We start from the raw sequence: 27,896 nt of genomic DNA, 5'->3' as shown, positions 1-27,896 counted from the left end.
CCGAGTCCGTGCGACCCACAGACGGGAGCTGGGGGTGCCCCGGGCTCCGCAGCCCTGCGGTGCGGCCCCTTTAAGGCGCTGGGGGCGTGGCCCGGAGACCCCGCCCCTGGCCCCGCCCCGCGCCGCGCGGGCGTATTGGTTGCGCCGGGCGCGGGTGGCGGACGGCGCTTTGAACCCGGCGCTCGGGCGGCCGCGCGGGCAGGGGTCCGGCTCGGGTCGGGACGGGTCGGGCGGGTCGGGCGGGTCGGGTCGGGCCCGCGCAGCGCCCCTCTTCCGGGCATGGCGGCCGAGGCGCGCGTGTCGCGCTGGTACTTCGGGGGCCTGGCGTCGTGCGGCGCTGCCTGCTGCACGCACCCGCTGGACCTGCTCAAGGTGAGGCCGCGGCCGGCGGCGGGAGGGCCCGGCCCGCGCCCGGGGCTCCGGCCGCCCGCCCGGGGCCGCGGGGACGGGCGCAGGGCGGCCCCGGGGCCCAGCGCTCCCGGCGGCCGCCCCGCGCTGCGCTGCCCATGTGACCTTGGCCGGCTGGGCCCCGCCGAGCCGGTGTCCCCCGCACCCCGAGGACACCCTTCCGGCCCGAGGACAGCCGAGGAGTGGCTGTGGCACACCCAGGGCCGGGGCCCAGCCGCCCCCACGCACTCCCGCACCCACGAGGGGAGAGAATGAGGGGTGTGCTGGGCGAGCGGGGTGAGGCAGGCCCCCTGTTTGGGCTGTTTCCTGGGACCGGGCGGGCACCGGGTGGGCACCCGGCGGGCACCGGGCAGCAGCGGCCCTGCCCTAGGAGGGCGGCCAGCGGCCCCTGCGACGCACCGCACCCTGCTCGCGTGTTGTCAAAGCTACAGGCAGAATGAGACCCAACTTCCTTGTCCCCAGGGCCCGCCCGGGGCTTGTTTTCTGCCCTGTCTCACCACAAAGAACAAAGTCGGGCCGGAGGCACGAACCATTGTCCATTGTCCATTGTCCGCCCAGGGAACTGGCTCTATGTCAGGTGGGGCCCGTAGGTGAGGGGCAGCCACCTGGCCACCCCCTTCCTCACCCCCACCCAGAGCTGTCTGTGCCCACACTGCCCCCCCAACCCCCAAACCTACTCCGGGGCTGGCTGGCTGGCTTGGCACCCCCAGGCGTCCCCTGCCTGGGGGCATTTTCTCTGCCCCCAGGGAGGGGATTGCTTCTCTAGTAAAAATGCCACCGGTAGCCCTGGCCGGTGTGGCTCAGCGGTTAGAGTGCCGGCCTGTGGTCCGGAGAGACCCGGGTTCGGTTCCCGCTAAGGGCATGTACCTCGGTTGCAGTTTGTCCCCGGCCCTGGTTGGCCGTGCGGGTGGCAGCCACTCGATGTGTCCCTTTCACGTCGATGTTTCTCTCTCTCTCTTCCTCTCCCCACTCTATCTGAACAAGATATCGAAAAATATCCTTGGGTGAGGATAAAAAAAACTATGCCACCAGTAAAGGCAGGAGTAAAGGCAGGCTTAGCAGAACAGGAGGCTGAAGCTGGGTAGCCCTGTTGGCGAGACCTGGCTTGTCCTGGGAGTAGCCCCCAGGGCCTGGAGGGTGCTCTGACCACCAGAGAGGGGGCATGACATTGTACTGGAAAGTGCTTTTTGGTTTGGAGAAAGGAACCCCTCTTCGCATCCGTTTGGTTTGCTTTCTGGGTGCGCACACAGGTTCCCACACCCCCCACCACCCTGGGGCCCTGGAGGGTCAGGCTCTGACCTGGGAGCAGCCTCCAGGGGCCCTCGGAGCCCCCCCAGCCTTGCACTAGCCAAGGCCCCTTGCCCGGCCCCCACGCACTGTTTTGCTGCCGGGATGAGTCAGGGGGCAGATGGCCACAGGAGTGTGGCCACCTCTGGCCGGCAGAGCAAGTGGCCCTGTGCCAGGGTGTGGAGGCTGGCCTTGGAGGGAGGCCCAGGCTGGGGTTTTTACTTCTCAGCATGGTCACTGAAGAAATTATTTTGAAGCTCCTTGATCTTTCTTTGCCTCATGTCCTGACTTGATCCTCAGTCTCTTGTCTGGACAGGAGCTGCTGCCCACATGGCAGCCCTGACCAAGGACCCCGTGCCTACTGTCCTGCCATGCTTGACTCGGGCAGCGGGACCCCACCGCTCATGTCTCTGAGCTGGGCACAAGGCCCCCCACCCCCACCTTGGCCGCCCCACTGCCTGGAAGCCCTGGGAAGAGACAGTTCCCTAATCACGGAACACCGAGAGACACCGAGGCCCAGATCAGGGACCTGCCCGAGCGGGCCCGCAGGGAGTGGCGGTCTGAGGTGCCTTTCCCCTCCTCCCCGCCGAGTCCCTGCCTGCCTCTGTCCATCCCCATGCTCTTCGGGGTGCCTGAGTCCCTATAATTTTGTCCCGTGAGGAGTGAGTAAGGCTGAACGATGGGCCTGCCGGGGTCCTGCCTCCGTTTCTTCACCTGTAAAATGGGGCTTACGATCCCCACCCACAGCAGTGCCCAGAGGACTCAGACAGGTTTGGAGTGTTTCCCGCAGGCCTGGTGGGTACACCAGTCACCTGGTGTTGTCACTTGTGAAACAGTAGTGTGGAGCAGAAGTTGGTGCCAGGCACGGCATGGCATCCCAGCACCATCCCCTCGCTGAGCGCCTCCCAGTGCCTCCGTTTTCCGTCTCCAAGCGGGGCTGCGGCGGCACTTGGCCCCCAGGTCATCGTGGGGGAGTCAAGGCTGCAGGAAAGCTCTGCGAGGAGCAGGCTGGCCACTGAGCAGGTGTGTCCCCTCCCCCCACAGGTGCACCTGCAGACGCAACAGGAGGTGAAGCTGCGCATGACGGGCATGGCGCTGCAGGTGGTGCGCTCCGACGGCATCCTGGCCCTCTACAACGGCCTGAGCGCCTCCCTGTGCAGACAGGTGCCTCCAGGGCTCCCCGCCTCCCAGGGCAGCCCCCACCAGGGGTTCCTGGGCCCAGAACCCACGCTCCAAGCAGCCCAAGCAGGCAGAAGGGATGGCTGGCATCCACCACGCCTAGACTCAAACGTGGCTGTGCCTCCTATCCACTGTGGGCACCCATGGGCATCAAAGCAACTTGCTCCTTTTTTTATCCTCACCCGAGGACATTTTTGCATTTATCTTCAGATAGAGCAGGAGGGAGAGAGAACCATCGATATGAGAGAGACACATCAACTGGTTGCCACCCACACGACCCCAACCAGGGCCGGGACAAACTGCAACCCAGGTACATGCCCTTAGCAGGAACTGAACCTGGGTCTCTCGTCCGCGGGCCGACGCTCTAACCGCTGAGCCAAACTGGCCAGGGCAACTTTCTCCTTTTCAAGGCTGCTTGGGAGGAAGGAACCCCAGGGCCCGGGGGGCTGGTGACCCTGGGTGGGCGAGGGCATGGCATATGGGGTGTGCTGCCCTCCGCCTTCCACAGGGTCGGCCCTATTCTCAAAGCCGACTGGAGACCTCCACTTACAGATGGGGAAACTGAGGCCCAGGGAGGGAAAGAGGTTTGCTGATTGGCTCGGCCACTCATTGGCCATGTGGCCTTGAGAGGGCTCCTCATTGTCCACAAGGGATGACCGTGCACCTGGCTGGCATGGGGGGGCAAGGGATACGGGCCCCGCACAGCACTGCCCTCCCTCCACCTGCACCCCCTGAGCTGGGCCTCTCCCCCAGATGACCTACTCCCTGACCCGGTTCGCTATCTACGAGACTGTGCGGGACCGGGTGGCCAAGGGCAGCGAGGGGCCCCTGCCCTTCTACAAGAAGGTGTTGCTGGGCTCCATCAGTGGTGAGTGGCTGGGTGGGCAGGGGGCCAAGTGGGGGGAGGTCCGGCAGGGGGGTGTGCTCAGATGGGGCCGTAGGGCAGCAGAGCCACTGCCCACGGTCACCTGTTGATCCTGGGGTCTGTTGCCCAGGTTGCATCGGAGGCTTCGTGGGGACTCCCGCAGATATGGTCAACGTCAGGTCAGTGCAGTCCCCATGGCCAGGGTCTTTGCTGTCCCCTGACAAGGCCAGGGCTCAGCCTGGAACAGGGCACTTGGACCTTGGAATTCTGGGCATTGGACGAGGAAGCCGCTGAGCCTGTGGTGGGCGAGCCAAGGGAGCCCTCCTGTGCTGCAGTTGGGGTGGGTGTGGCCTGCACCCCTGAGTCCACGCTGTTGTTGCAGGATGCAGAATGACATGAAGCTGCCCCAGAGTCAGCGCCGAAAGTGAGTAGTGGGGCCGAGTCCTGCCCTTGGGATGTGCCGGGAGGCCTGGGCCGGGAGGACCCCAGCCGCTGTGCAGGGGCTCGGCTGGGGCTCCAGCAGGCCACCGGGGCGGAGCAGGGCGGCGGCGGCTTTGGAAACCGGCGTCGCATGTCTGTCCTGAGTCCCGAGGGGACTCCAGGATGTGAGTCTGTCCTGTGCAGGAGTCTGGGGCTCGGGCTGGGTGGCAGGGACGGCCGGTCACCGTCTTCTCCCCGTCTGCTCTTTGCACACGGCTCCGTGGTGGGTGGTTTAGAAGGTTGAGTTTGGGCCTTTCAGAGGCTTTAGGAGCTGGGGATTTTTATGATAAAAACACCATTTTTGCCTGATTGGGGTGGCTCAGTGGTTGAGCGTCGACCCTGCACCGAGAGGTCCTGGTTCCATTCCGGGTCAGGGCACATGCCTGGGTTGTGGGCCCGATCCCCAGTGGGGGGCGTGCAGGAGGCGGCCAGTCGATGTTCTCTCATCGCTGTTTCTATCTCTCTCTCTCTTTCTTCCTCTACTCTCTAAAAATCAATAAAGAAAAAAATATTTTAAAAAGCAACACCACTATTTTTCATGAAGTCTAAGACACTGTCCCTTCTTACCTCTGTCTGCGGGCGGACACTGCAGTTAGACTCGTGATCGGCATCGGTTCAGGGCGGAAGGTGCTCCACACGCACCTGTGGTCCTCACTCGGCGGGCGGAAGCCTGGGGAAGGTGGGAAGGGGCCGGGCAGGGCATCCCAGCCTGGGGCTGGCCGCTCCCGAGGGGCGGTGCCCGGTGTTTCCTTGTGGGTGTGGGGGCCCCGCGGCTGCTGAGGGCCCCGCGGGAGGAGACTGCGCTGCCGGAACAGGCCGTGGTTCCTGGCTCTGCGATGTTTCCTTGAGGGTCTCCTGGCTCTTCCTGGGGAAGACCCTCCCCGGGGAGCCCGTGGGCAGAGAGCCTCACCGGCCCATTCTGTGTCCCCGGCAGCTACGCCCACGCCCTGGACGGCCTGTACCGCGTGGCCCGAGAAGGTGAGGAGCAGGCCCTGTGCGTGGCAGGAGCCTGGGGCAGCCTCGGGCCAGGATCCAGTCCGGAGGCAGATGGGGCGGGAGCGCGGTCCAGACCCAGGGGAGGCCTGACGGGTTTGGTGCTGGACCTTTTCCCTTCCTCTGGCAGAGGGTCTGAGGAGACTGTTCTCGGGAGCAACCATGGCCTCCAGCCGAGGGATGTTGGTCACCGTGGGCCAGGTAGGGCTTCTGCAGGGGTGGGGGTCTCAGGGGAGCATCTACGGGTCCCTGGCCCGGCCACAGCCCTCCTAGAGGTCACAGAGGAAGGCGGTGGCCACTGAGCACAGGTGGGCACAGGTGGGTCAGGTGTGTGACCTTGGCCTCACCTTCCTGGGTCTCACCTGTCCACCCAACAACAGTTCGGTGTAGGGGACCGCAGAACAGGTGCTTAGTCAGCCTGGGTGGTGTCACTGCGGACCCGGGGCCGGACGGCCCTGACCACCCTGCCACCCCACAGCTGTCCTGCTACGACCAGGCCAAGCAGCTGGTCCTCAGCACGGGGTACCTGTCTGACGGCATCTTCACCCACTTTATTGCCAGCTTCATCGCAGTGAGTGCTGAGCGTGGCGCTCGTGGGGGTCCCGGCCAGCTTTGGGGGCTGAGGGCCAGGGCTTAGGAGGCACCGGCCCAGCTGGTGAATGCCCCTCAGACTGAGTGCCAGGCCAGGAGAGCGCACAGGTCACCCCGTGCCCAGGCTAAAGCAGTTCCTGGTGCCGTCCTGCAGCTCCTGGGGGTTGGGGGCAGACCAGTGGGGATTGAGGGGTGCCCAAGCATCTTACACGGCAGGCCCTTGGTGCCGCGTTCCCCAGGGTGGATGTGCCACGGTCCTGTGCCAGCCCCTGGACGTGCTGAAGACACGCCTGATGAACTCCAAGGGCGAGTACCAGGTGAGCGGGGCCCTGGGGGTCCCTGCCCTGCGGCTGCCAGGCTGTGGCCCGTGAGCCCGTGTCCTCATCCTGGGATGACGACGGCTGTCCTCTCCCCGCTCCTCACTGCACCCCTCCCAGCTGCCTCCAAGCAGCCTTGGCCCTGTGTGTCCTGAGTCAGGTTCTCTGTCACATTGACAGAGGCGGGGCCTGGTGCTCGGTGCCCGTGGCACGCTCCGTGTCTTCACGGTGCCTCGGCCCCTGCTCTCTCCACCCCTCGGGTGCCCGGCGGGTCAGCCTGCTGCTGGCACACTGGACACGCCTTCGGGTTCTGGTTTTGCCACGTCAGCAGTCAGCCGGTCAGCAGCAGGGCGACCATGACCTTCTGGCTCACGTGTTATCCTGTGTGTAGCTTTGAGTGTCCTGGCCACGCTGGGCACCGGCCGTCAGGTCACCCTCACACTCGCCCGGGGCCACGGGCGGTGCCGGGGCAGGCGTCACCGCCTCCTCGGAGCCGGGAGCAGCTCTGTGGCTCTTTCTGCAGGGCGTCCTCCACTGCACCCTGGAGACCGCGAAGCTCGGGCCGCTGGCCTTCTACAAGGTGCGGGGGCGGGGCAGCGCGGTGAGGGCGGGGGTCCCCCTCCGGCTCGTCACTTGTCACTTTCATTCTCCTCCTCCCCCAGGGCCTCGTGCCAGCTGGCATCCGCCTCATGCCCCACACCGTGCTCACGTTCGTGTTTCTGGAACAGCTTCGTAAACACTTTGGCGTCAAAGTGCCATCCTGACAGCGCCATGGCTGTGGCGCTTGGGCTATGCCTGACCCCCAAACCAGGTTCTTCCAGAGTCCAGGGGGCTGGGCTGCGCCCTGAGCCCAGCACAGCGCCAGCCTCCCTCCTCCCGGCGGCCGTGGGCCCGCACCCTGCCCTGCACACAGAGGGCCGCCAGGAGGGCAGCATCCAGGCCCTGGGTTTCTCTCCTCCCCCAGTAGGCAGTTAACACGGGGGCTGGGAGGCGGGCTGTCGGGTTTTCTGGGGTCCCCTGTGCCTTCTCCAGTCCCAAGGTTTCTCGTGGAGCAGCTGCCCAAAGGCCTCAGGACCGGTGTGTGCGTGACTTCTGTCTCACGAGAGGGACCAGGGCGCTTACAATGCTTTCAAAGGTGGCTGTGCCCCCAGCTGCCAGGCCAGTGAACAAATGAACAAGTGCCAGACGGGTGCCAGGGAGCAGGGTCCAAGTTCAGGGTGCCCCCGCCCACCGGCCCCTCCCACTCCAGCCAGCCCAGCTGCTAACAGCTCCATCGAAACCTCAGCGCGCAGAGACCACGGCTGCCTTCAGGGCTGCGGTGCCCCCACCATCCGTGCCTCCCCTCAGGGCCCCTCTCTGCGGATGGCGGTCACCCCCAAGGCCCCAGTAGCTGATCAGCCAGCACCCCACCACCCAGAGTCCGCTGCCAGTGCAGCCTGCTCCCCTCCCCCCGGGCCCCCTTGGGACTGTGTCCCCACCCCCGCAAGGGGCCGGTCTGCAGGGACAGTAATAAAGGACAGTGAACCGCCCCTCGTCTGGCGCCTGCATCCAGGCCGCTCGCCGGTCTGCAGACTGCCTTGCTGTCGGAGGGCAAAGCGCTCTTGGTTTATGGGGCAGGGCCCAGAGGGGAGAGAAGCAAAGCCCTGGCTGGGTGCGTTGGGCGGCCTGTGGGCAGAGAGATGGGGTGCAGGCGGCAGCAGCCCAAGAACATTGTGGGGGCGGGGGGTGGGTGTGTGAGCTGAGAGGTCTGGTCAGCACTGAGCTCCCAGGTCCTGGTCACTGGACTCCACAGGACCACCCCGTCCCAACAAGCACCTGCGACCGCAGGACCCCTCAGCTCAGTGGGTGGGCCTCCCTTTTCCAGCCGTGTGGGATGCCCCCCAGTCAGAGCCCTGGACTCGGGCTATGGCTAATTGCCCAGCAAGCTCAGAGGGGCTGGGGAGACCCTGGGCCCCTGGCCTGGAGCCTCAGTACACGGGAGCCGGTCTGGGCCCTGCCCTGAGGCCTTTGGCCCCCAGGGCAAGTGGTCTGTCTGCAGCCCACTCACATCTGGAGCGTTAGATCATGGGGGGGGGGCATGCTTGCAGCTCTGTGACCACTAAAAGCCAAGGTGTCTCCATAAACCTGTTATTAAAAACAACCAGCCTGCCCTGGCCGGTTTGGCTTAGCAGTTGGAGCGTTGGCCTGCGGACCAGAGTCCTGGGTTCGGTTCCCGCTAGGGGCATGTACCAAAAAAAGTAAAAACAACCAGCCTGCCCTGGCCGTTTTGGCTCAGCGGTTGGGAGCCAAGTGGTTTGGCTCAGCGTTGGCCCTTGGACTAATGAACCTCGGGTTTGATTCCAGCCAAGGGCGTGCACCTCCCTTTCAGTTCATTCCTGGCCCTGGTCCAGGCGTGTGGGAGGCAACCCGTCGATGTGTCCCCCTCACGTGGATGTTTATCCCTCTCCCTCCCTCCCTTCTTCCCACGCTATCTGAAGATAAATGGGAGAATACCCTGGGGTGGGGGTTAAACAACATCGACCAGCCTGCTCCCCTGTGTCCACCCAGCCCGGGAACACTTGCAGCCCCTCCCACCCACTGGATTATTGGGGCAAATCCCGGAAGTCACGTCGTTTATAGAAATACTTCACATGTTTAAAAAGGGCCTTTGAGGGATGTGAACTACAGCAGTAACTGCAGGAGCGGGAAGGTCTGCCCAGCCCGTGGTCAGCGTCCTGGGCTGCTGCGCCCAGTCTGCCGCAAGTCGGGTTGCTGGGAATCCCAGCTGTCCCTGCAGGCCGGAGCCCCCTCCCCTCCCTGTCGGCTGGTCACCAGGGCCTTGGGCGCTTGCCTCCTGCCGAACTCGGCCCCTTGCTCTGCCCTCGTATTTCCAAAGCCAGCAGGTGGGTCTGGGTTCGGGTGGGTCTCGTGGATGACAGTACTTGGCGTGCATTGTGGACTAGGGTGCCCTCGGGCATCTCTGGCTGGGTTTGAAGCGGCCAGTGGCTGGAAACAGGATTAAGCCAGACTCCCAGGGCTCCAGGACAGGTGAGGCAGGTGTGCGGCCGGGCCTGGCTGCAGGTCCAGACCCCAGGGGCTGGCACGCTGGGGAAGGGCTCAGAGCCCCCAATTCTGCCGGGGTTCAGGGCCAGCACAGGTTGAAGGCCAGGGTGAGAAACCCTGTCGAGGCCATGGGACCCCCACAGCCAAGGAAGGTGAGTGAATATGGTCATATGGTCACCAGGAAGCTGCTTCTCGGACCCCTGGCGAGTTAAAGAGGCAGCCAGTTTGTCCGGTCGGCGTGTCTCAGTGGGTGAGCGTCGACCCTGCACCGGGAGGTCGCCGGTTCGATTCCCGGTCAGGGCACGTGGCCAGACGTGGGCCTGATCCCCAGTGGGGGGCGTGCAGGAGACGGCCAGTCCACATTCTCCCATCGATTTTCTATCTCCCTCTCCCTTCCTCTGTCTCTAAAACCAATAAAGGTGGGGAAAAAATTTTTTTTAAAAAGCCAGCAAGTTCAAAATAAGACAAATACCACGTGACTTCATTTATCTGCAAAATCTAGAGAACAAAATAAACGGACAAACCAGAAACAAACTCCCGGACACAGAGAACAGACTGAGGTCGCCAGTGGGAGGGGCTGGGAGGCGGGTGGGGGGTCGGAGAAGCCCAGAGATCGTAGTCGGCGACGCTGTAATGAGTACGTGTGGTGCCGGGTGGGGACCGGAATTATCGGGATCACTTCATTCATGGTGTAACTGTCTAACCTGAAACCAATATAAAATAATACTGAACGTCAACTGAAACTGAGAAAAAAAGGCAGCAAGTTCAGAAACTGGCCCTCGGGGGCCACGTGGCCTCACAGGCTTCCTCCTCCCGGCTGGCGGATGCGCCCTGGGCGGCTGGCACCGCGCCACGTGAGGCAATGCCTGCCTGGACCAGGGTGGGGGTGAGTGTGCCCCGTCTACTTGGGCAGTTTGGCAGGGACCGGCCTGGCTGGGGACCAAGGCAGGGCAGAGAGCAGGGGTGGGGTGGGCAGGGGGGGCGGGGCGCGAGGTTTCGGGGACGGTAGGCAGAGCACCCCGTGTAGCGGACAGGACGGGGGGCAGGTCTGAGCGTGGAGCCCTCCCCCCGAGCTTTCAGTTCAGGGGCCCCACATTCTTTACGGCGCGGGGTCAGAACCAGTCTGGAGTGTGAGCAGTGGGGTTTCGCTGCACCCCGGTTCTCTGGCCCAGGAGCCCCGGCCACCTTCTTGAAGAAAGACTTGGTCACTTTATCACTTTATCGTTTACAAAAGCTGCTCGCTGGGTATCGGCTGTCAAGACATGTCAACAGGGCCCCAGGAAGGGTTAGCGGGAAAGCCCAACTTTCCAGCAAGTGGTCTGGACGACTGGACAGTCACCCGCAAGGAAGCACTGGGACCCTTGCCTGGGAGCCTTCCGCACGTAGAAGTCAGCGCGAGATGGCCGCAGACTCAGCCGGCAGGGCCGGGTACTGGGGCTCGGGAGGCAGGGAGGCTGCCGGGTGACGGGGAGCGCACCACCGGGTCCCGCACAGCCACACCCGCAGTTTGACGCGGTCAAGGTCTGGACACTGTCGTGCGTGTCGCCTGCCTGTTCGTGACGCTGCCTCGCCTCACAGTCCCCTCCTGGGCACCGTCTCCCTTCTGCCCAAAGTCACCCAGATGTCACCCCCTGCCTCCCAGGCTCGTGGGGCTCAGCGGCCTGGCTGCGGCGGACACCACTGTCATGAACCCGGTTATTACCAGCAGGAAGGGGGCAAAGGGAAGGCCACATGTCATAGGCATGTCATTGCGACAGCTTCACCAGACCGCTAAGGCTTTGCGCGGCCCAGGGAGCCACCGGTCCAGCCCGCCCCACCCCCATCCCTGGAGGAAGGGACTGGACAGAGAGGAAGGCAGACTTGCTGTGGGCATCGGGATGGCACCTGGTGTTAGACCGCTGGGCTCAGGAACCTCGACACCTGAGTTCTGGCTGGGAAAGAATTCGAGCCCAGGTATACGAGAACGTCCATCCAAAAAACCACAGAGGCAGAAGAAGCAAGTGGTAGAAGAAATGGGCCGAGGAAACCAGTTATAGAGGCAAAGGAAGGGCCCTGGGAGCTGGGAGGGAGGGAGGTGATGGTGCTGGGGGGGGGGCTCAGCAGAGTAGGCAGCAGCTGTCCAGGTGTGTCCTCTCGGGGTCCAGGTATCCACTGATGGGTGGTCGGCGCCAGGACAGGAACTCATTAGTGACAGCAGCTGGTCCTGAGGTCGGCCTTGGTGACCCTTGTCTGGTTTGCTGCTTTCCTGGGCCTGGAGCTGAAATACAGCTGAGGCCTCGATGGTACCTCTAGGGAGGGAGGGTCCGAGGTCCAAACCTCAGGACCCACAGTAGCTGGAGAGGACAGGTCACCTGCGGTGAGGTTCCACCCACGACTGCCCTTTGCAAGGCGCCCGGGGCCTTCACCCCGGCCTTCCCCCAGGGCCTTCCCCCCGGTGCCTCCCCCACCCCCGTGGCCTTCCACCCGGCGCCTTCCCCCCCACCCCCGTGGCCTTCCACCCGGGGCCTCCTGGTCCTCGCCCATCGTCCTTCTCTGCTCACGTCTGTCTGACGGACAGATGCTGCCCAGGAAAGGTGGGCTGCCCAGGAAGGTGCTGGCTGCCATCACACCGGGGGACAGGTCACTGGCCAGAGCGGGCGTGGCCGCTGCAAGCAACAGCCGGTCTGGGCTCTTTATTTCCCTGAACAAAGACATTAGCTCCCCACAGGCAGTGAATGTGGGGTGGGGTGTGGGGGGGTGCGGGTCAGTGGGAGGGAAAGGAGGGACATCTGTAATACTTCCAACAATAAAGATAAAAAATTTTATGTAAAAAAAAAAGCCCTGGTCGGTTTGGCTCAGTGGCACAGTGTAGACCCGCGGACCAGTGAGTTGCGGGTTGAGGTACATGGCCAAGGGCATGTACCTCGGTTGCAGTTCGTCCCTAGCCCTGGTCGGGGTCGTGCGGGAGGCAACCAGTCTACATTTCTCTCCCTCTCCCTCCCACTCTTTCTGAAGATAAATAGAAAAATATCCTCAGGTGAGGATTAAAAAAAAAAATCAACCTGACCGGTGTGGCTCAGTGGTTGAGCATTGACCTTGCACCGAGAGGTCACCAGTTCGATTCCCGGTCAGGACACATGCCCAGGTTGTGGGCCAGATCCCCAGTGGGGGGCATGCAGGAGGCGGCCAATCGATGTTCTCTCTCATCGATGTTTCTCTCTCTTCCTCTCCCTATAAAATCAATTAAGAAAACAAAATCAACTCAGCTCTCTTGGCATTTGGTGCTTCGCTGTTGGCTCCTGGCTCACAGGGCTTCTCTCACAGTCCGTGGCCATGTGGACCCCGCACAGTGGACTAATGGACTGTAACCAGCCTGTTGAACTGGCCCCAGCTGCAAGGTGGACACTGGCTCTGCTTCTCGCTCTACTAGACCCCAGCTGCACTTCATCCAGGACAGGGTCAAGGGAAATGGGACTTTGGAAACTCAGAAATGTAATTATACACGAATAAAAATCACTCAGCCTCCCGTGCAAGTCTCAGAAATTCTTTGTCTCGAGATGGTGTAAGGAACACACCTCCAGTTGGGTCACCTCACTTCCATAGGTAACACAACCTCCTGGGAGGAGCTTCTCTGGGCCTCTGAGCATTCCGCTCCCCAGCCCGTCCGGATCTTTCCGCCTACCTGTGTCTGTGGACAGGAAACAAGGGATTCCACAGAAAGCTGCCTCACAGTGTGATCCATTCCGAACCGGCCGGGTCATGGTGAAAGTTACACCTAGGCTTAGAACTTCTCTACTGAAAGGCTCCTCTTTGCCTTAAGCTAGCTCTGTGCGTCTACATTAACACTCCTTTGGTTTTTTTTGTAGTTGTTTTTATTTTTTCTTTACTGATTTTAGGAGAGAGAGGAAGGGAGAGGGCGAGAGAGATAGAAACATCCATGAGAGCCCTGGCCGGTTTGGCTCAGCGGTTAGAGCGTCTCCATGAGAGAGAACATCGATTGGCCGCCTCCTGCATGCCCCCGACTGGGGATCAGGCCCACAACCTGGGCATGTGCCCTGACCGGGAATTGAACCGGTGACCTCTTGGTGTAGGGTCCACGCTCAACCACTGAGCCACACTGGCCGGGCTTAAAGAACCTTTGAAATGCCAGAAGTGATCCCTCTCCACGGGGTTATCCACCCTCGGGGTACATGATCACACGAACTCTCCTGTAACTCGGTTCCCGCCTTCCTGGGACCTTCCTTACCCACCCCCCCATCCCCTTCTTCATTTCAAATGCATCAGAGAAGCTGCAAACTGTCCTCTGGAGCATCTGAGATCTTGCTCCCTGGTGTATGTCGTCCGTCTGGCTCAAATAAACTCATAGAAATGCTCTGCAGGTTTGGACGTTTCTTACGTTGACATGTCATTGGTGGGTAGTCCCCCCCACCCCAAAGGCTGGGTGGGGGTTCAAGTCCTGAGGCCTCAGTGACTCTTGACCCTGAATTTCAGTGCCATCCAGGGTTGGTCGCGGTCAGTTGTCTGTAATTTTCCCCTGACGCAGGTGTGTTTGAGGACACAGGGTCCTTCCCTGGAGAACATTTTCTGTCCCAGATAAAGGCTTCCTCCAGAGGCCCCCTCCTGGGTGGTCTTTGTTCTGTGCACCTGTGAGCTGCTCAAATTGCGCTCATCTCTGCCTTCCCGCGGTGCTTATGGCCACTTGGGGTCTGTCCTGTAGTTTCCGCTCATTTCCTGGCTCCGAAGGGCCCGGTCAGCCGCCCAGCCCTCCGTGTCCGCCCCTCGGCTTCCCGCCCCTCTGTGAGCTCCCGCGGTTCACCGGAGGACGCGCCTGTGATGCCCTTTGAGCGCCCTTGGCGCGGGTCCGACCCGGGTGGGGCTCCTCGCAGGCTGGGACGTTTTTTCCGTTTCTTCCTCCTCTCTCCCCCGCCGGAGTGTGTGTTCCTTTTTCGCTCCTTCCTGTTTTGGGCCGACTCCATGGGCTCGGTCACTCTGTTCAAAGCAGTTCAGTGCCTGTGGCTCCTCTGGGGTTCGGGGAGCCACTGCCCCCCAGCCCAGGCAGCAGCGGTCCTGGTGGGGTGAGTGTGCCATCCAGCCCTGGCCACGCTCGGGCCCAAAGCTCAGCGTCTCTGGCTCTCTGGAGCCGGTGGACCAAGAGGGGGTGCGCTCCCCAAGTGAGCAGTCCCAGGGTGGTCCCCAGGGTGGGGAGCCCTGGGTGGCTGGGTAGAGTAGGGCCATGTCCTTCAGACGCAACCTAGGACCCACAGCCCAGGGCTCCAGTCGGCCTGGGCCTCCTTTTCCACTCGGAGGCCGTCCCCCCGGCCTGCTTTGAGTCTCTGCCAAAACGCAAGAGACAGTGGCCACTCCCTGCCACCCGAGCCCTGAGCACACAGTCTCTGCTTGTCCTGGGTGGTCCAGCGCTCCCAGACACGGGCACCCTGATGTCACTAGTCTGATGAGATGTTTACTGTACACTCATGGGACAGAGACACCCACTCTCAAAGTTCCATACGAGATGGGTGTGACCTCTGCTCCAAAATGAAAAGTAAGAGGCCAGTGGAGCCCTGGTCAGTGTGGCTCAGTGGCTGAGCATTGACCCTGCACCATGAGGTCACCGGTTCGATTCCCGGTCAGGGCACATGCCCAGGTTGTGGGCTGATCCCCAGTGGGGGGCATGCAGGAGGCGGCCAATGGATATTCTGTCTCTCTCTCTCCCTCTTCCTTCCTCTCTCTCTAAAATCAATAAAGAAAAAAAATTTGTTTAAAAAAAACAAAATTAAACCTGTAAATTATAGGGGAGAAATAGACATTTGATTATATAACAGTTTAAAAGTTGTGCGTTGCAAAATATTCCATGAACAAACAGCAGACCAGAGGACGTTTGCAAAATATATGTTGCCAAGTCCCTAACGCGTTAATTGTTCCTGCAAATTACTGTACTAAGAAAAGAACAACCCGTCTTGGCTTAGGTGGCGAACACACACTACAGTATATACCTCACATATTATAGAATTGTACACCTGAAACCTACATAATTTTATTAACCAATGTCATCCCAATACATCCAATTAAAAAATAAAAAATAGCCCTGGCTGGTTTGGCTCAGCGGTTAGAACATCGGCCTGCGGTCCAGAGAGACCCGGGTTCGGATCCCACTAAGGGCATGTACCTCGGTTGCAGTTTGTCCCCGGCCCTGGTTGGTTGTGCGGGTGGCAACCACTCGATGTGTCCCTTTCACGTCCATGTTTCTCTCTTTCTCTCTCTCCCTCCCACTCTGTCTGAACAAAAAATGGAAAAATGTCCTTGGGTGAGGATAAAAAAAATAAAAAATAATAAAGTAAAAGTCACCGTTTAAACCATTAAAAAAAAAGGGAAGCATAACCCGAGAGAAAACGGGCTGACGGTGCATCTCTGTGAATCGGATCCTGCACTAATCTGGAGCCTTCCGAGCAGGTGGTGCAATAACCCGGTTTCATCTGGCGCGTGAAAGAGGAAATGTGTTAACTCGCAACACTGAAAAGTTTGGGTGGCAGGCGTCAGGCATGGCTCGATCCAGGGGCTTCACCCAGTCTTCTTCTATCTCAGTCTGGCTCCATTCCCGGGCAGCCTCCCCTCAAACCATGGCCACATCCCACCAGCTCGGGTTCCCCGTGGAAAGGGGAGAGAAGACCTGGGTGACCTTCACGGACCCCACCTGAGCCGACTGCCTACAGCCACCCCGTTGAGAAGCTCACCTGCTCTGGGTCTGCCCTGCTCAAGGGTTGGTCCTTTCACCAACCGGTGGGAACGGCTAGTCCGAGCCTTGAGCAGACTGCTCACCCTCCTGGAGCCCCGACCTGGCCCCCAGCTGCACAAACACCAGGAGGAGTGTGGGCGCCCGCCCGGGCTGAGCCTGGAGAAGGGGCCGGAGCAGAGGCCTCCAGGGCTCCCGTGGACGCAGCACAGCCCCCGTGCGCTCAGGGCGGGGCTGCCGGCCAGGAGCAGCGAGCAGGTCCTGACTGGGCCTCAAGGGGGTCAGGCTCAGGTGTGAAAGGGTCCCCTGGCTGGTGGGTCTCAGACAACTGGCATAAGTCCTCTCCTGAGTGTACACCCCAGAAAAGCGAACCGTGTCCACACAAGAGGCCGCACACCCGTGTCCACAGCAGCCTCACACACAGTGGCCAGAAGGTGGGAACTGCCCGGATGTCTGTCCGCGGGTGAACAGGAGCGAAGGTGGCCCGGCCGCACGGCGAGCCTGCCTAGGAAGGAGGGAGCTGGCCTGCCACAGCCGAGGGACCGTGCCGATGCGGCGCACGTGGTCCCCGGACAGCGGCTCCGCAGGGCCAGGGGCTGGACGTGGCCATGGGGAGCGGGCTCTTTGGGAAGTGATGAAATGTTCTCAGACAGACTGGTGGTAGTTGCACAACTGTGCGCGTGTACTGAGCCCATCGACTGCACGTCAGTGGTGAATTACGTCCCAATAAAGCCGTTTCAAACGAGAGAAAAGGCCACAGTGGGCAGCTGAGGGACGACGGGGAAGCTGGGTGGTGGCGGGCGGACCCTGGGGACAGCTGCACCTCTGGTGCCGGGCACAGGCCCTCCACTCCGCCCGGAGGGTGGCAGGGAGTCCATGGGGCTGGGACAGAAATGCCCTGCTCATCCGTCCTGTACCTGGGGAGTCACAGGAGGGGTAGGGTGTTTCCTGTGTCCCTCCAGCCTCCGCCGGCCAGCACGGTCGTGCGCCCAGTGAGTGAACAAACGAACGAGTGAAAGAATGAACGATCCAATAAGCAGGTGAAGGAAGAAAAGGATGGGAGCCCGGCCGGTGTGGCTCAGGGGCCGAGCGCCGACCCTGCACCAAGAGGTCGCCAGTTCGATTCCCGGTCAGAGCACACGCCCAGGTTGTGGGCCCGATCCCCAGTGGGGGGCCTGCAGGAGGCAGCCAATCGATGTTCTCTCTCATTGATGTTTCTGTCTCTCTCTCCCTCTCCCTTCCTCTCTCTCTAGAATCAAAAGAAAAAAACGAAATGGGTGGGAACTCTGTGGGGCTGGGCGGGTCCACCCAGCAGCCGCAGCCCCGGGACAGCCTGTCACTCTCAGAGTGGCCACGGGGTGGCAGCCAGGCGACGCTGTCAGCGGGAGGGCTGTCACGAGGGAGTCCACGAGGTGACCAGCAGGTGCCGCCAGCAGTGGGGCCTGAGGGGACCTTCCAGGTGGAAGGTGGGAACAGAGGACAGGCTGGTGGCCCTGCTTTCTGGGGTTGGCCTGGAGCAGTACAAACCGGGAAGCTCTGGGGCCGGATCAGGTCCGAGCCACAGCCGGAGCAGGAGACCTGAGGGCCTCAGAGAGGGCGCTGGCTGGGAGGGGCCCGCGCAGGCTTGGGGGTGAGACCTCCCCCTGCGGGACAGCGGGGCGCGGACCCAGCGGGCTTGCAGGGTGACACGTGGCTGCTGGAGGGGAGCCGGTCTGTGACCGAGCACAGGCCAGAAAGGAAGGACGAGTCCAGACCACGTGGCCAGTCTGTCCAGCCAGGAGTGTCTGTCCTGCCGGACTCGATGGGAACGGGGTTCTGCAGCAGGGGTGCGGCAGGCAGAGACCCCGGCGACCCTGGGGTGTGTGGAGAGAAGGTTCTGGCTGCCTTTGGTGCACACTTCGGGGTGGTTGTGGGGTACAGGCGGGATATGGGGGCTGGAGGGAGAGGGTCTATGAGGAAGGTGGCAGGCCTTGGGGTGCTGAATGCAGGAGGCAGTGTGCACCTCCCCAGGGCTAGGACCCTGCACCCCACTTCCACCGCCACCCCACCCTTCCTACCCTGGTGTGACTGGTCCTTCCTCACCCTCCAAAAGCCAAGATTTCTTTTCCAGGTGACACGTTTCAGACCCCACGTGGGTTACCAGGACGCCCCCTGGGATGTCCTCTCTCTCCCGCACCCCAACACTGAGTCCCCCAGTGTGAAGATTGGAGGACCAGCACCACCGCCTCCATCACCACCCAGAGCCACTGCAGGGCACACCTGGCCGAGAGAACGGGTGAGGAGTTCTCTGGAGCACCCAAATCTGAGGGGCCCCTCCCGTCACAGGTGCGGGTGCCCAGGCTCCACCCCAGAGGCCTGTGGTCCCTGGGGCTCTGCAGGCCGCCCCTCCTGGGAGGTGCCCCGTCAGGGCCAGGCTGACCCTTTCCCGCGCTGAGCCGCTCATCCTTCCGGCCGCGGCCGCGTTGAGTTGCTGCCGAGGGTGCAGGAACAGAAACAGCCCCGCTGACGTGGCACATTTCCGACCTGCTCGCTGGTGCCAGCAGAGCGGGGGTGGCCCTGGGCCAAGGCGGGACACGTGTGCAGCCTGCTCAGTAGTGCCGAGGCCCGAGCTCTCCCCAGGTCCAGCCCAGGTGTCCTGGCTGCGTCCCTGCAGGCTCTGCTGGTCCCAGGGGCGTGCTCGGCTTTGCGCTCGGGGGTCGCACCTGCAGCGCGTGGTCCCTGATCCGGGGGTGTTTGCAGCTCGTGGATGGAATGGGGTCTGACGGGCACCACCACCCCGGCGTCATGTCTTTAAAATGTTTGTAGTGTGATAAAACACAACGAAAGATAACAAATGCTATAATTATATAAATGTACAATAAATCTAAATACGGGCTCACCGCCCTGGCCGGTTTGGCTCAGTGGTTAGAGCGTCGGCCTGCGGTCTGGAGACACCAGGGTTCGGTTCCCGCTAAGGGCATGTACCTCGGTTGCAGTTTGTCCCCGGCCCTGGTTGGTCGTGCGGGTGGCAGCCACTCGATGTGTCCCTTTCACGTCGATGTTTCTCTCTCTCTCCCCCTCCCACTCTATCTGAACAAAATATGGAAAAATGTCCTCGAGTGAGGATAAAAATAAATAAATAAATAAAGAAAGAAATAAATAAATAAGGGCTCACCTCACTTTCTCACACTTCAAAAACACTGCGTGTCGTCCCAGCAGCGTGGCTCCGGGTGCGGGGCGTCCTCCTGTGCACTGACAGGCCGCTGGTTCGGTTGCTGGTCAGGGCACATGCCCAGGTCGCAGGTTCTGTCCCAGGCTGGTCGGGGCGCACATGGGGGGCAATCGATCGATGTTTCTCTCTCATATGAGTGTTTTTCTCTCCCTCTCCCTTCCTCTCTCTCTAAAATCAATAAAAACTTTTTTTTTTTAAAAAAGGACACAGGCCCAGCCGGTGTGGCTCAGTGGTTGAGCATCAACCCTGCACCAAGAGGTTGCCGGTTCGATTCCTGGTCAGGGCACATGCCCAGGTTGTGGGCCCAACCCCAGTGGGGGGGCGTGCAGGAGGCAGCCAGTTGATGTTCTCTCTCATCGACATTTCTCTCTCTCTCTCCTCCCTTTCTCTCTAAAATCAATAAAGGAAAAAAAAAATTAATAAATAAATAAAAATAAAAGGGACACTGCGTGTCCATCAAGGTTGAGGCTGACCCTCCCCCAGCAGCAAGGCGAGGACCCGCCGAGGGCTCGGCCGGTGGCTGGCGTTTCAGCACGAGGGTGTTCTTGGTGAGGCGCGTGCGCAGTTTGGACATGAAGCTCTCGCACACTCAGCAGCCTGCGGCGGTGTCCACGGGGCTGTCGTGCACCCGGAAACCCAGACATCCGGGGACTCGCTTCACCGGGACACTCGCTCTATGGTGGTCGGGAACCGAACCTCCGAGGTCCGTCTGTGTGACAAATGATGGAGGGTCAGATGGACTCAGCATCTTAGACGTTTTCAGGAGCACAGATCAGTGGCACTCAGTGTAACCATCACCCCATCCATCCCCAGTCCCCGCCCGTCCCCCCACATCGGCTTTCTGTCTCCAGGAATCTGACGCCTCTCGGACCCTCGTGTGTGTGGAATCACACGGCATCCGTCCTTTGTCACTGGCTGATCTCACTGAGCACGACGTCCTCAAGGCCACCACGTCCTGGCAGGCGTCAGAACGTCCGTCCTCTTCAAGGCCGAGCCATACGCCGTCGTGTGGGTGGACGGCATCTTGCTTGTCCATCGTCTGTGCACGGCCTGTTCCCACCTCTGGCTTCTGTGAGCCACGCTGCTGTGAACACGAGTGTGCAAACATTGAGTCCTGCTGTCCGTCCTGTTTGAGGGGCCGTGTCTCGGGGTGACACCATCCTCGGCCTCTGTAACCCCCACGCAGCAGCAGGTCAGCTCAGGCCCTTCCTTACAGTTCTGGAAAGATCCGGCTCTCGGGCGTGCAGCCGCCTGAGACCAGACGGGGCTGAGATGTCGGCGAGGGGTCACCCACTCTTGATCTTTTTAGGGTTTAAGGCCAAGCAGCACCCTCACCGGCCCACGCACCGCTCCGGCACTGCCCCGGCACCCACGTGTGTGAAGTCGCCCCCTGCGTGTAGACTGGACGGACGTGCCTCTGACAAACGGGATGCGGCAGACTTCGTCTCTCCTGAGACCAGGCTGAGAATGGGCGGTGGCTGCCCTCTCGCTCGGACCCGAGCAGCCAGCGCGGACCCGAGGCTGACAGTCGCAACACGAGGCCCAGCCTGGAAGGGTCGCCGTCCACCGAGCCTCGAGATGCCGCAGCCCGGCCAACACCTTGACCCAGATTCCTGACCCCCGGGTGGTAAACGCCTGCTGTGGTTGAAGCTGACACATTTGGGGTCATTGGTTCTGCGGCAGCAGGTCGCCAACACCCTCGGCCGGCACACCGCGTCCCGGCTCCAGCAGTCAGGGCCCCCTGGGGCCATCCTGCCTCACTGCCTGCTCTGTGGTCACACTCACCTGCCCACTGCCGCTCTGGGCTGTCGTCCCAGACACAGGAGGGACACGGAGCCTGTCGTGACGCCCCCACCGTCCTCTGGACTCCAGGGAGCGTGTCGGCAGCAGGTTCTCTGATCTTGCGGAGGAAGCCCACCGGCCGGCTCTGCCAGCCCAGCTCTGCCAGCCCCCGGGGCCCTGGCCCGTCGCCCCCGCCTCTGTACCTCCACACTGCAGGTCCTTGTCCTCCTGACATGTCAAGGAGCCGCCGGGCAGTGTATCAGGACGCTTTCGGGCACCCTTGCAGGATGTGGCGAGCGCCCCAAATCCGTCGGCTCCTCCAGGCAGCCCGACCCTGCCAGCCCTCCGCGCCCTGGAGGCCCAGGCCCTCGCCTGCCCTGGGGCCTGCCCTGCACACCTGCCCGGTAGCTCCTCGCAGGGCCGACCCTCCCAGCTGCCGCGGGCCCAAAACCTCCCACTCCGGCCACGGGAGACTCGACCCGTCACTGCCGGAACTTGGAGAGGAGACCTCAGCATGGCCTGGTGGTGGAGGACGGCCCAGAGTTCCAGGGGCTCGGGTGCTGCACCAGGCACCCGTCTGGGTGGGGGTCCACGCGGCTGCCGGGGCCCTGACTGCACACAGGAGACGGACGGAGGGGGAGCAACATCTCCTCCTCGGGTTCCTGCCCGCGACCAACTCTTCGTCTCGACCTTCCCTGGGATCTGTTCTCGGCTTAGGGAACGAGACCAGACCTGCCGTGGTGCCGCACACGTGTCCTGGGCTGCCACGGAAGGTGCCACGGAAGGTGCCATGGCAGGTGCCACGGACGAGGCGCCAAACCAGTAGTCAGCACTTCGCGTCCTGGTCCAGTTCTGAGGTCCTGGTGTCGGCAGGTGGGTTTCCCGAGGCCTCTCCCTCGGTGTGTAGACGGCCGCCCTCTCTCCCTGCCCCAGGTGTCCGATGTCCCTGTCCGATGTCCTCTTCTCATAAAGACAGCAGTCAGATTAGACTGGAGCCCCACCTAGTGAGCTCACTGACCCAATCACCTCTGCAGAGACCCCACCTCCAAGCACAGACACGTCCTAAGGTGCTGGGGTCAGAGCTTCATCATGTGGATTTGAGGACACAGTGCAACAGGGAACTTCTGTCTTCTCTCCCCTTGAGTGACCCCCATCCTCCGGGAAGGGTGCCTGGGCCCTGGCCACTGTCTCAGCAGCTGCCTCTCGCCCCAAGCCACCATCACGGCCATTAGGTTCTGCAAAGTCACATTAGGGAGGACCCAGCCAGCTCAATTGAATCAGGCTGCTCAGGGGGATGGTGGCGGCAGGAAGGGACCCTGGGGCCGCCAGCGTGGGTGGTGCCAGGCTTCGGTCAATGACCAAGTCGGGGGCTGGGGCAGACGGCACTGGCAGGGGACAGGTGGGCCGGGGCACAGAGGATGCGGCAGGACAGGAGGCTCCTAACCCAGGAGGGAGCAGGCAGGTCCCAGGTCCCGAGTCTTCAGGGCCAGGATGTGAGCATGGGAGGGGGGGACCCGGGGAGGCAGGGTTCCCGGGCATCTGCAGAATAAGCCAGGCCAAGGGAGTGGGGGTGACAAGGATGTTGGGAAAGATGGGAAGGGGTCCCCCAGGACCTGAAGGGCCTGAGCGAGGACCAGGAAGCCACTGAGGGGCGTTAAACCTGTAACTGTGCCGAGTCCAACTCGCCCAGAACCGCGGGCCCATACGGATCCTTCTCACTCCTCCCCACACCGTGTGCCTCGCAGCCCTCGACGGCCCCCTGTGGCCCGGACTAGTCCCCCCCGCCCCCCCCGGTGTGGCCGTGCTCCCCTGGAAGCTCATGTGACCGGTACATCTCTCCAGGGTAACTTCTCTGTATGTGACTCACACTACGAAATGGAAGCTCTCGTACACCTGAGGGTGAACGGCGGCACCCGGCAGGTGTGGCCAGGAGCTCCGAAGCCCTGCGGGTGGGCCCACACCCGTACACCATCATTTCGGAGAACAGATGTGCACACGGCCCACGACGCAGCGGTAGCCCCAGGAGAGACCCACGGTGTGTGCCGGGAGACCGTCCGGGAACGGGCCTCGTCACAGCCCTCTGGAAAGGAGCGGGGGGACCCAAGTCCTGCCAGAGAGACAGGAGCAGAGGACGGTTCCCCCCGGAGGACCGCGCAGCAGGCAGGCAGCCAGGGCTCCGGGGACCCACAGGGACAGAGGAGCAGCTGCGCCGCCATCACACTGCACCTTGACCGGCCCAGCGGAGGCACCTGTGGGAAAGCACCAGCCCCAGGGAGCGCCGGGGGGGGGGGGGGGGGGGGGGCTCAGCCTTTGGTCCTTAAGGCAGCTGATATTTGTATACTTTTGTCTGAAATGCTTTGTGATATTTTATTTTATTATTATCATTTAAAAATATGATTTATTTATTTATTATTATTTATTTTTTATCCTTTCACGAGGACATTTTTTTTGGTATTTTGTTCAGATAGAGTGGGAGGGAGGGAGAGAGAGAGAAACATCGATGTGAAAGGGACACATTGAGTAGCTGCCACCCGCACAACCAACCAGGGCTGGGGACAAACTGCAACCAAGGTACATGCCCTTAGCAGGACCCGAACCCGGGTCTCTCTGGACCGCAGGCTGACACTCTAACCGCTGAGCCAAACCGGCCAGGGCCCGAGGACATTTTTGCATTGATCTTCGGATAGAGCTGGAGAGAGAGAGGGAGAAACAGAGAGAGAAACATTGACGTGAGAGAGAACATCGATCAGCTGCCTCCTGCACGCCCCCTACTGGGGATCAAGCCCACAACCCGGGCCTGTGCCCTGCCTGGGAATCGAACCGGGACCCCTCAGTCCCTGGCACGACGTTCAATCCACTGAGCCACACCGGCCGGGCTCACGATATTTTTAAAAGAAACGATCTAAAACAGATACAAATAACTAATAGGTTAAGATGTACAAATTGCCATAATAAAAACAGTCACGGGACATAAAGCCCAGGAAACAGGGTAATACAGTCATCACCAGGAACGGTGTCAGCGGGATGCCAGACTTACCAGGGCGACCGCGTCGATGCCCAGTCCCTACGTTGTATGTCACCTGCCATTAAAACAGTAAACATTTAAAATAAACAATAGCCATAGGAGGTCGCTTTTTCAACGATAGAGAAATGGAAACGAAGCCTCTGCACTCCGTCTCCACACCCTGCTTCGGTTAGAGGCCGGCGTCCACACTGTCCGCCCCCAGCTGGCCTCTCTCCACCCACCACAGTGCCGGGCACACAGTGGTGCTCAGTCAAGGTCTTGTTTTTACTGTGGGCATGATCTCGACTCCCTGACACCCCTACCCTGGTGGGCCTCTGGTGCAGGGGCGCCGTGCCCTTCGGTCGGGTTCATGGGGTGCGGCTCCTCGTCCTCACTGTGGAAAAGCGGCTGCTGAGCCCACGCTCCCCTCTGTACACGTGCTTGTCACACCTCTGAGCCAGTCATTTTACATTTTCTCCTCGCCCTGGCCGGTCTGGCTCAGCGGTTAGAGCGTCGGCCTGCGGACCAGAGAGTTGCAGGTTCGATTCTGGTCAAGGGCACGTACCTCGGTTGTGGTTCGTCCCCAGCCCTGGTGGGGGTCGTGCGGGAGGCAGCCAGTCGATGTGCCCTTCTCATGTCGATGTTTTTCTCTCTCTCTCCCACTCTATCTGATGATAAATAGACAAATACTCTCGGGTAAGGATTAAAAAAAAGTGAAAGGAACAGGCAAAATTAATTTTAGTCATACCTTCCTCCTTCTTTTTTTTGGTACATGCCCTTAGCAGGAACTGAACCTGGGACTCTCTAGTCCGCAGGCCAATACTCCAACCGCTGAGCCAAACCGGCCAGGGCGATTCTAGTCTTACCTTCTACTGAGCCTGATATGTAGAAATAATATCATTTCGGACTTCCGGTCAAGACGGCGGGTAGGTAAGCGTGGTATCCGTCCTCCCACGACCACATCAAAGTTACAACCAAACTGCAGAACAACCATCCTTCAGAACCGCCTGACACCAAGCTGGATGGAAGTCCTACGACTACGGAATTAAAGCAGCAGCCGCATCGAGACTGGCAGGAAGGGTGGAGGCGGAGGGGCTGGTCCCACACCCACGTGTGGCGGATAAAATCAGGAGGACACCTCGGCTGGGAAGGTCCTCCCTGAGGACTGAGGGGTCCCCGTCCCACACCAGGCCCCCTGCTCAGGGTTCCAGTGCCAGGAAGAGAGTCCCCATCACTTCTGGCTGGAAAACCAGCGGGAACTGAGGCTCAGGGAGGCTGAGGCGGCTGGAGCCTCAGGCAGCTCCTCTTAAAGGGCCCGCACACGGACTTAATGGGACTCTCTCCCTCTAAGCTTGAAGGGGAGGCAGCTCCAGGGGCGCCAGAGACATACAGGGAAGAACTGAGCTGTTTGGCACTGGAGCGAGGCCTGGAGAGGGGGCTTCCTCGGGGACAGATGTGCTGTCAGAGCCTTTGTTCCTTTGGTGAACCCTTCCCTGGGGCGGCAGACAGCCCCCATATCTGGGACTCCAGCAACTTGGCTCATACTGGTTGCCCCGCCCTGGTGATTCCCTGAGGCCCCGCCCCACCCAACTTTCAGGCCCACCCAAGCTGTTGCCACTTGCTTAACCATAAGCTTGGCCTGTCTTGGATCCTGCTTCAGGTTTTCCTAAATTCTTTCAAACAAGCAGCATCTAGCCCCATACCTCTCGTTAAGTAATACACAGAAACAAACACAGGGAGGCAGCCAAAATGAGGAGACAAAGAAACAGGTCCCAAATGAAAGAACAGAACAAAACCCCAATAAAAGAACTAAGTGGAATGGAGATAAGCAACCTAACAGATGCTGAGTTCAAAATACTGCTTATAAGAATGCTCAGTGAACTTAATGGGAACCTCAGCGAACTTAGTGAGGGCCTCAAGAGCATAAAGAAGGACCAGTCAGAAATGAAGGAGGCACTAACTGAAATAAAGAATAATTTACACAGAATCAATAGTAGAGTAGGTAAATCCAAGAAGCAAACTATCGATTTGGAATATAAGGAAGCAAAAAAATGCCCAATCAGAACAGCAAAAAGAAGAAAGAATCCAAAAAAATGAGGATAGTGTAAGGAGCCTCTGGGACAACTTCAAGCGTGCCAACATTCACATCTTGGGGGTGCCAGAAGGAGAAGAGCGAGACCAAGAAATCAAAAACCTGTTTGAAACAATAATGGCAGAAAACTTTCCTAACTTGGGGAAGGAAACAGACATACAAGTCCAGGAAGCACAGAGTGTCCCAAACAAGATGAACCCCAAGAGGTCCACACCAAGACACATCATCATCAAAAAGCAAAACGTTCAAGACAAAGAGAGAATCTTAAAAGCAGCAAGAGAAAAGCAGTTAGTCACCTACAAGGGAGTTCCCACAAGGCTATAAGCTGATTTCTCAAAAGAAACTTTGCAGGCCAGAAGGGAGTGGCAAGAAATATTCAGAGTGATGAAAAGCAAGAACCTAGCCCTGGCCGGTTTGGCTCAGCGGTTAGAGCGTTGGCCTGCAGTCCTGAGAGACCCGGGTTCGGTTCCCGCTAAGGGCACGTACCTCGGTTGCAGTTTGTCCCCGGCCCTGGTTGGTTGTGCGGGTGGCAGCCACTCGATGTGTTCCTTTCACATCGATGTTTCTCTCTCTGTCTGTTCCTCTCTCTCCCTCCCACTCTACCTGAACAAAAAAAAAAAAAAAAAATGGAAAAATATCCTCGGGTGAGGATAAAGAAATAAAAAAAAGAAAAAAGAAAAGCAAGAACCTACAACCAAGATTACTCTATCCTGCAAAGCTGTCATTTAGAATCAATGGCCATATAAAGAGTTTCCCAGACAAGAAAAAGTTAAAGGAGTTCATCACCACCAAACCATTATATGAAATGATGAAAGGTCTTTTTGAAGAAAAAGATATAATATATGAACAAACAAAATGGCAATGAATACATATCTATCGACAATCGAATCTACAAACAAAATGAACAGGCAGAACAGAAACATTCTCATAGATACAGAGAATATTTTGTTGGTTGCCAGATGGGAGGGGGTTGGGGGAATGGGTGAAAAAGGTGAAGGGGTTAAGAAGAACAAATTGGTTTCCAGACTGACAAACCTCAAAGGGAAAGGGGTTGGGGAGTGGGAAGAAATAAACCAAAGAACTTATATGCATAACCAATGGACACAGACAATAGTGTAGAAAAAGGCAGGAGTGGGGAGGAGGGGGTCAATGGGGGAAAAATGAGGAACATCTGTAATACATTCAACAATAAAGATTAAAAAATAAAAAGAAATAATATCATTTCAACATGTGATTGGCACACACATGATTCATGAGCAATTTTATTTTATTTTTAAGTTTATTGATTGATTGATTTAAAAAATGCTAATTCTCACTGACTCGAGGATTTGCTTTTTATTGATTTTTATTTTTTTTTATTATTATTTTTTTTTTAATCCTCACCCAAGGACATTTTTCCATTTTTTGTTCAGGTAGAGTGGGAGGGAGAGAGAGGAACAGAGAGAGAGAAAGAAACATCGACGTGAAAGGGACATATCGAGTGGCTGCCACCCGCACAACCGACCAGGGCCGGGAACAAACTGCAATCGAGGTACACGCCCTTAGCGGGAACCGAACCCGGGTCTCTCAGGACCGCAGGCCGACGTTCTAACTGCTGAGCCAAACTGGCCAGGGCTTTTTATTGATTTTTAGAGAGAGACATCGATTGTTTGCAGTTGACCCCCCCACCCCCCAGGGCTATGTACTGATTTTAGAGAGAGGAGGAGGGAGGGAGAGAAAGAGAGACATCTGTTTGTTGTTCACACTTAAGCACTCACCGGTGGCTTCTTCTATGTGCCCTGACCCGGGATCACACCCCAAACCTTGGCATAGTAGGATGGTGCTCTAACCACTGATCTATCGGGCCAGAGCTCATGAACGACTTTACTAAGCCTTCAAAATCCAGTGTCTATACCGCAGACAGCGCATCTCCGTTAGGACCTGCCTGGTTCTGAGC

The 27,896-nt window shown here is 59.7% G+C and overlaps 1 protein-coding gene across 1 annotated transcript; it reads left to right on the top strand.

The window, feature by feature from the left end:
- The first annotated feature begins 274 nt into the window (after positions 1-274).
- On the top strand, positions 275-7,640 carry SLC25A10 (solute carrier family 25 member 10). The gene is made up of 11 exons (XM_036268627.1): positions 275-372; positions 2,740-2,859; positions 3,628-3,742; positions 3,870-3,918; positions 4,122-4,163; positions 5,154-5,197; positions 5,343-5,413; positions 5,691-5,783; positions 6,043-6,120; positions 6,644-6,700; positions 6,783-7,640. Exons 1-11 carry the CDS (start codon positions 280-282, stop codon positions 6,882-6,884), a joined length of 864 nt encoding a protein of 287 aa, XP_036124520.1. The 5' UTR covers positions 275-279; the 3' UTR covers positions 6,885-7,640.
- The last annotated feature ends 20,256 nt before the right edge of the window (positions 7,641-27,896 follow it).

The sequence above is a fragment of the Molossus molossus genome, unplaced genomic scaffold, assembly GCF_014108415.1.
Source record: "Molossus molossus isolate mMolMol1 unplaced genomic scaffold, mMolMol1.p scaffold_m16_p_19, whole genome shotgun sequence".
In the NCBI taxonomy this organism is placed as follows: Eukaryota; Metazoa; Chordata; class Mammalia; order Chiroptera; family Molossidae; genus Molossus; species Molossus molossus.
The sequence above is the reverse complement of the archived record's forward strand: the minus strand, read 5'-3'. Positions and strand labels throughout refer to the sequence as shown.

Excerpts from the sequence above, each read along its gene's own strand:
- SLC25A10 (XM_036268627.1), top strand. The coding sequence starts at position 280 with ATGGCGGCCGAGGCGCGCGTGTCGCGCTGGTACTTCGGGGGCCTGGCG. Across the intron at positions 373-2,739 it reads ACCCGCTGGACCTGCTCAAG|GTGCACCTGCAGACGCAACA; the intron begins GTGAGGCCGCGG and ends CTCCCCCCACAG. Across the intron at positions 3,743-3,869 it reads GTTGCTGGGCTCCATCAGTG|GTTGCATCGGAGGCTTCGTG; the intron begins GTGAGTGGCTGG and ends TCTGTTGCCCAG.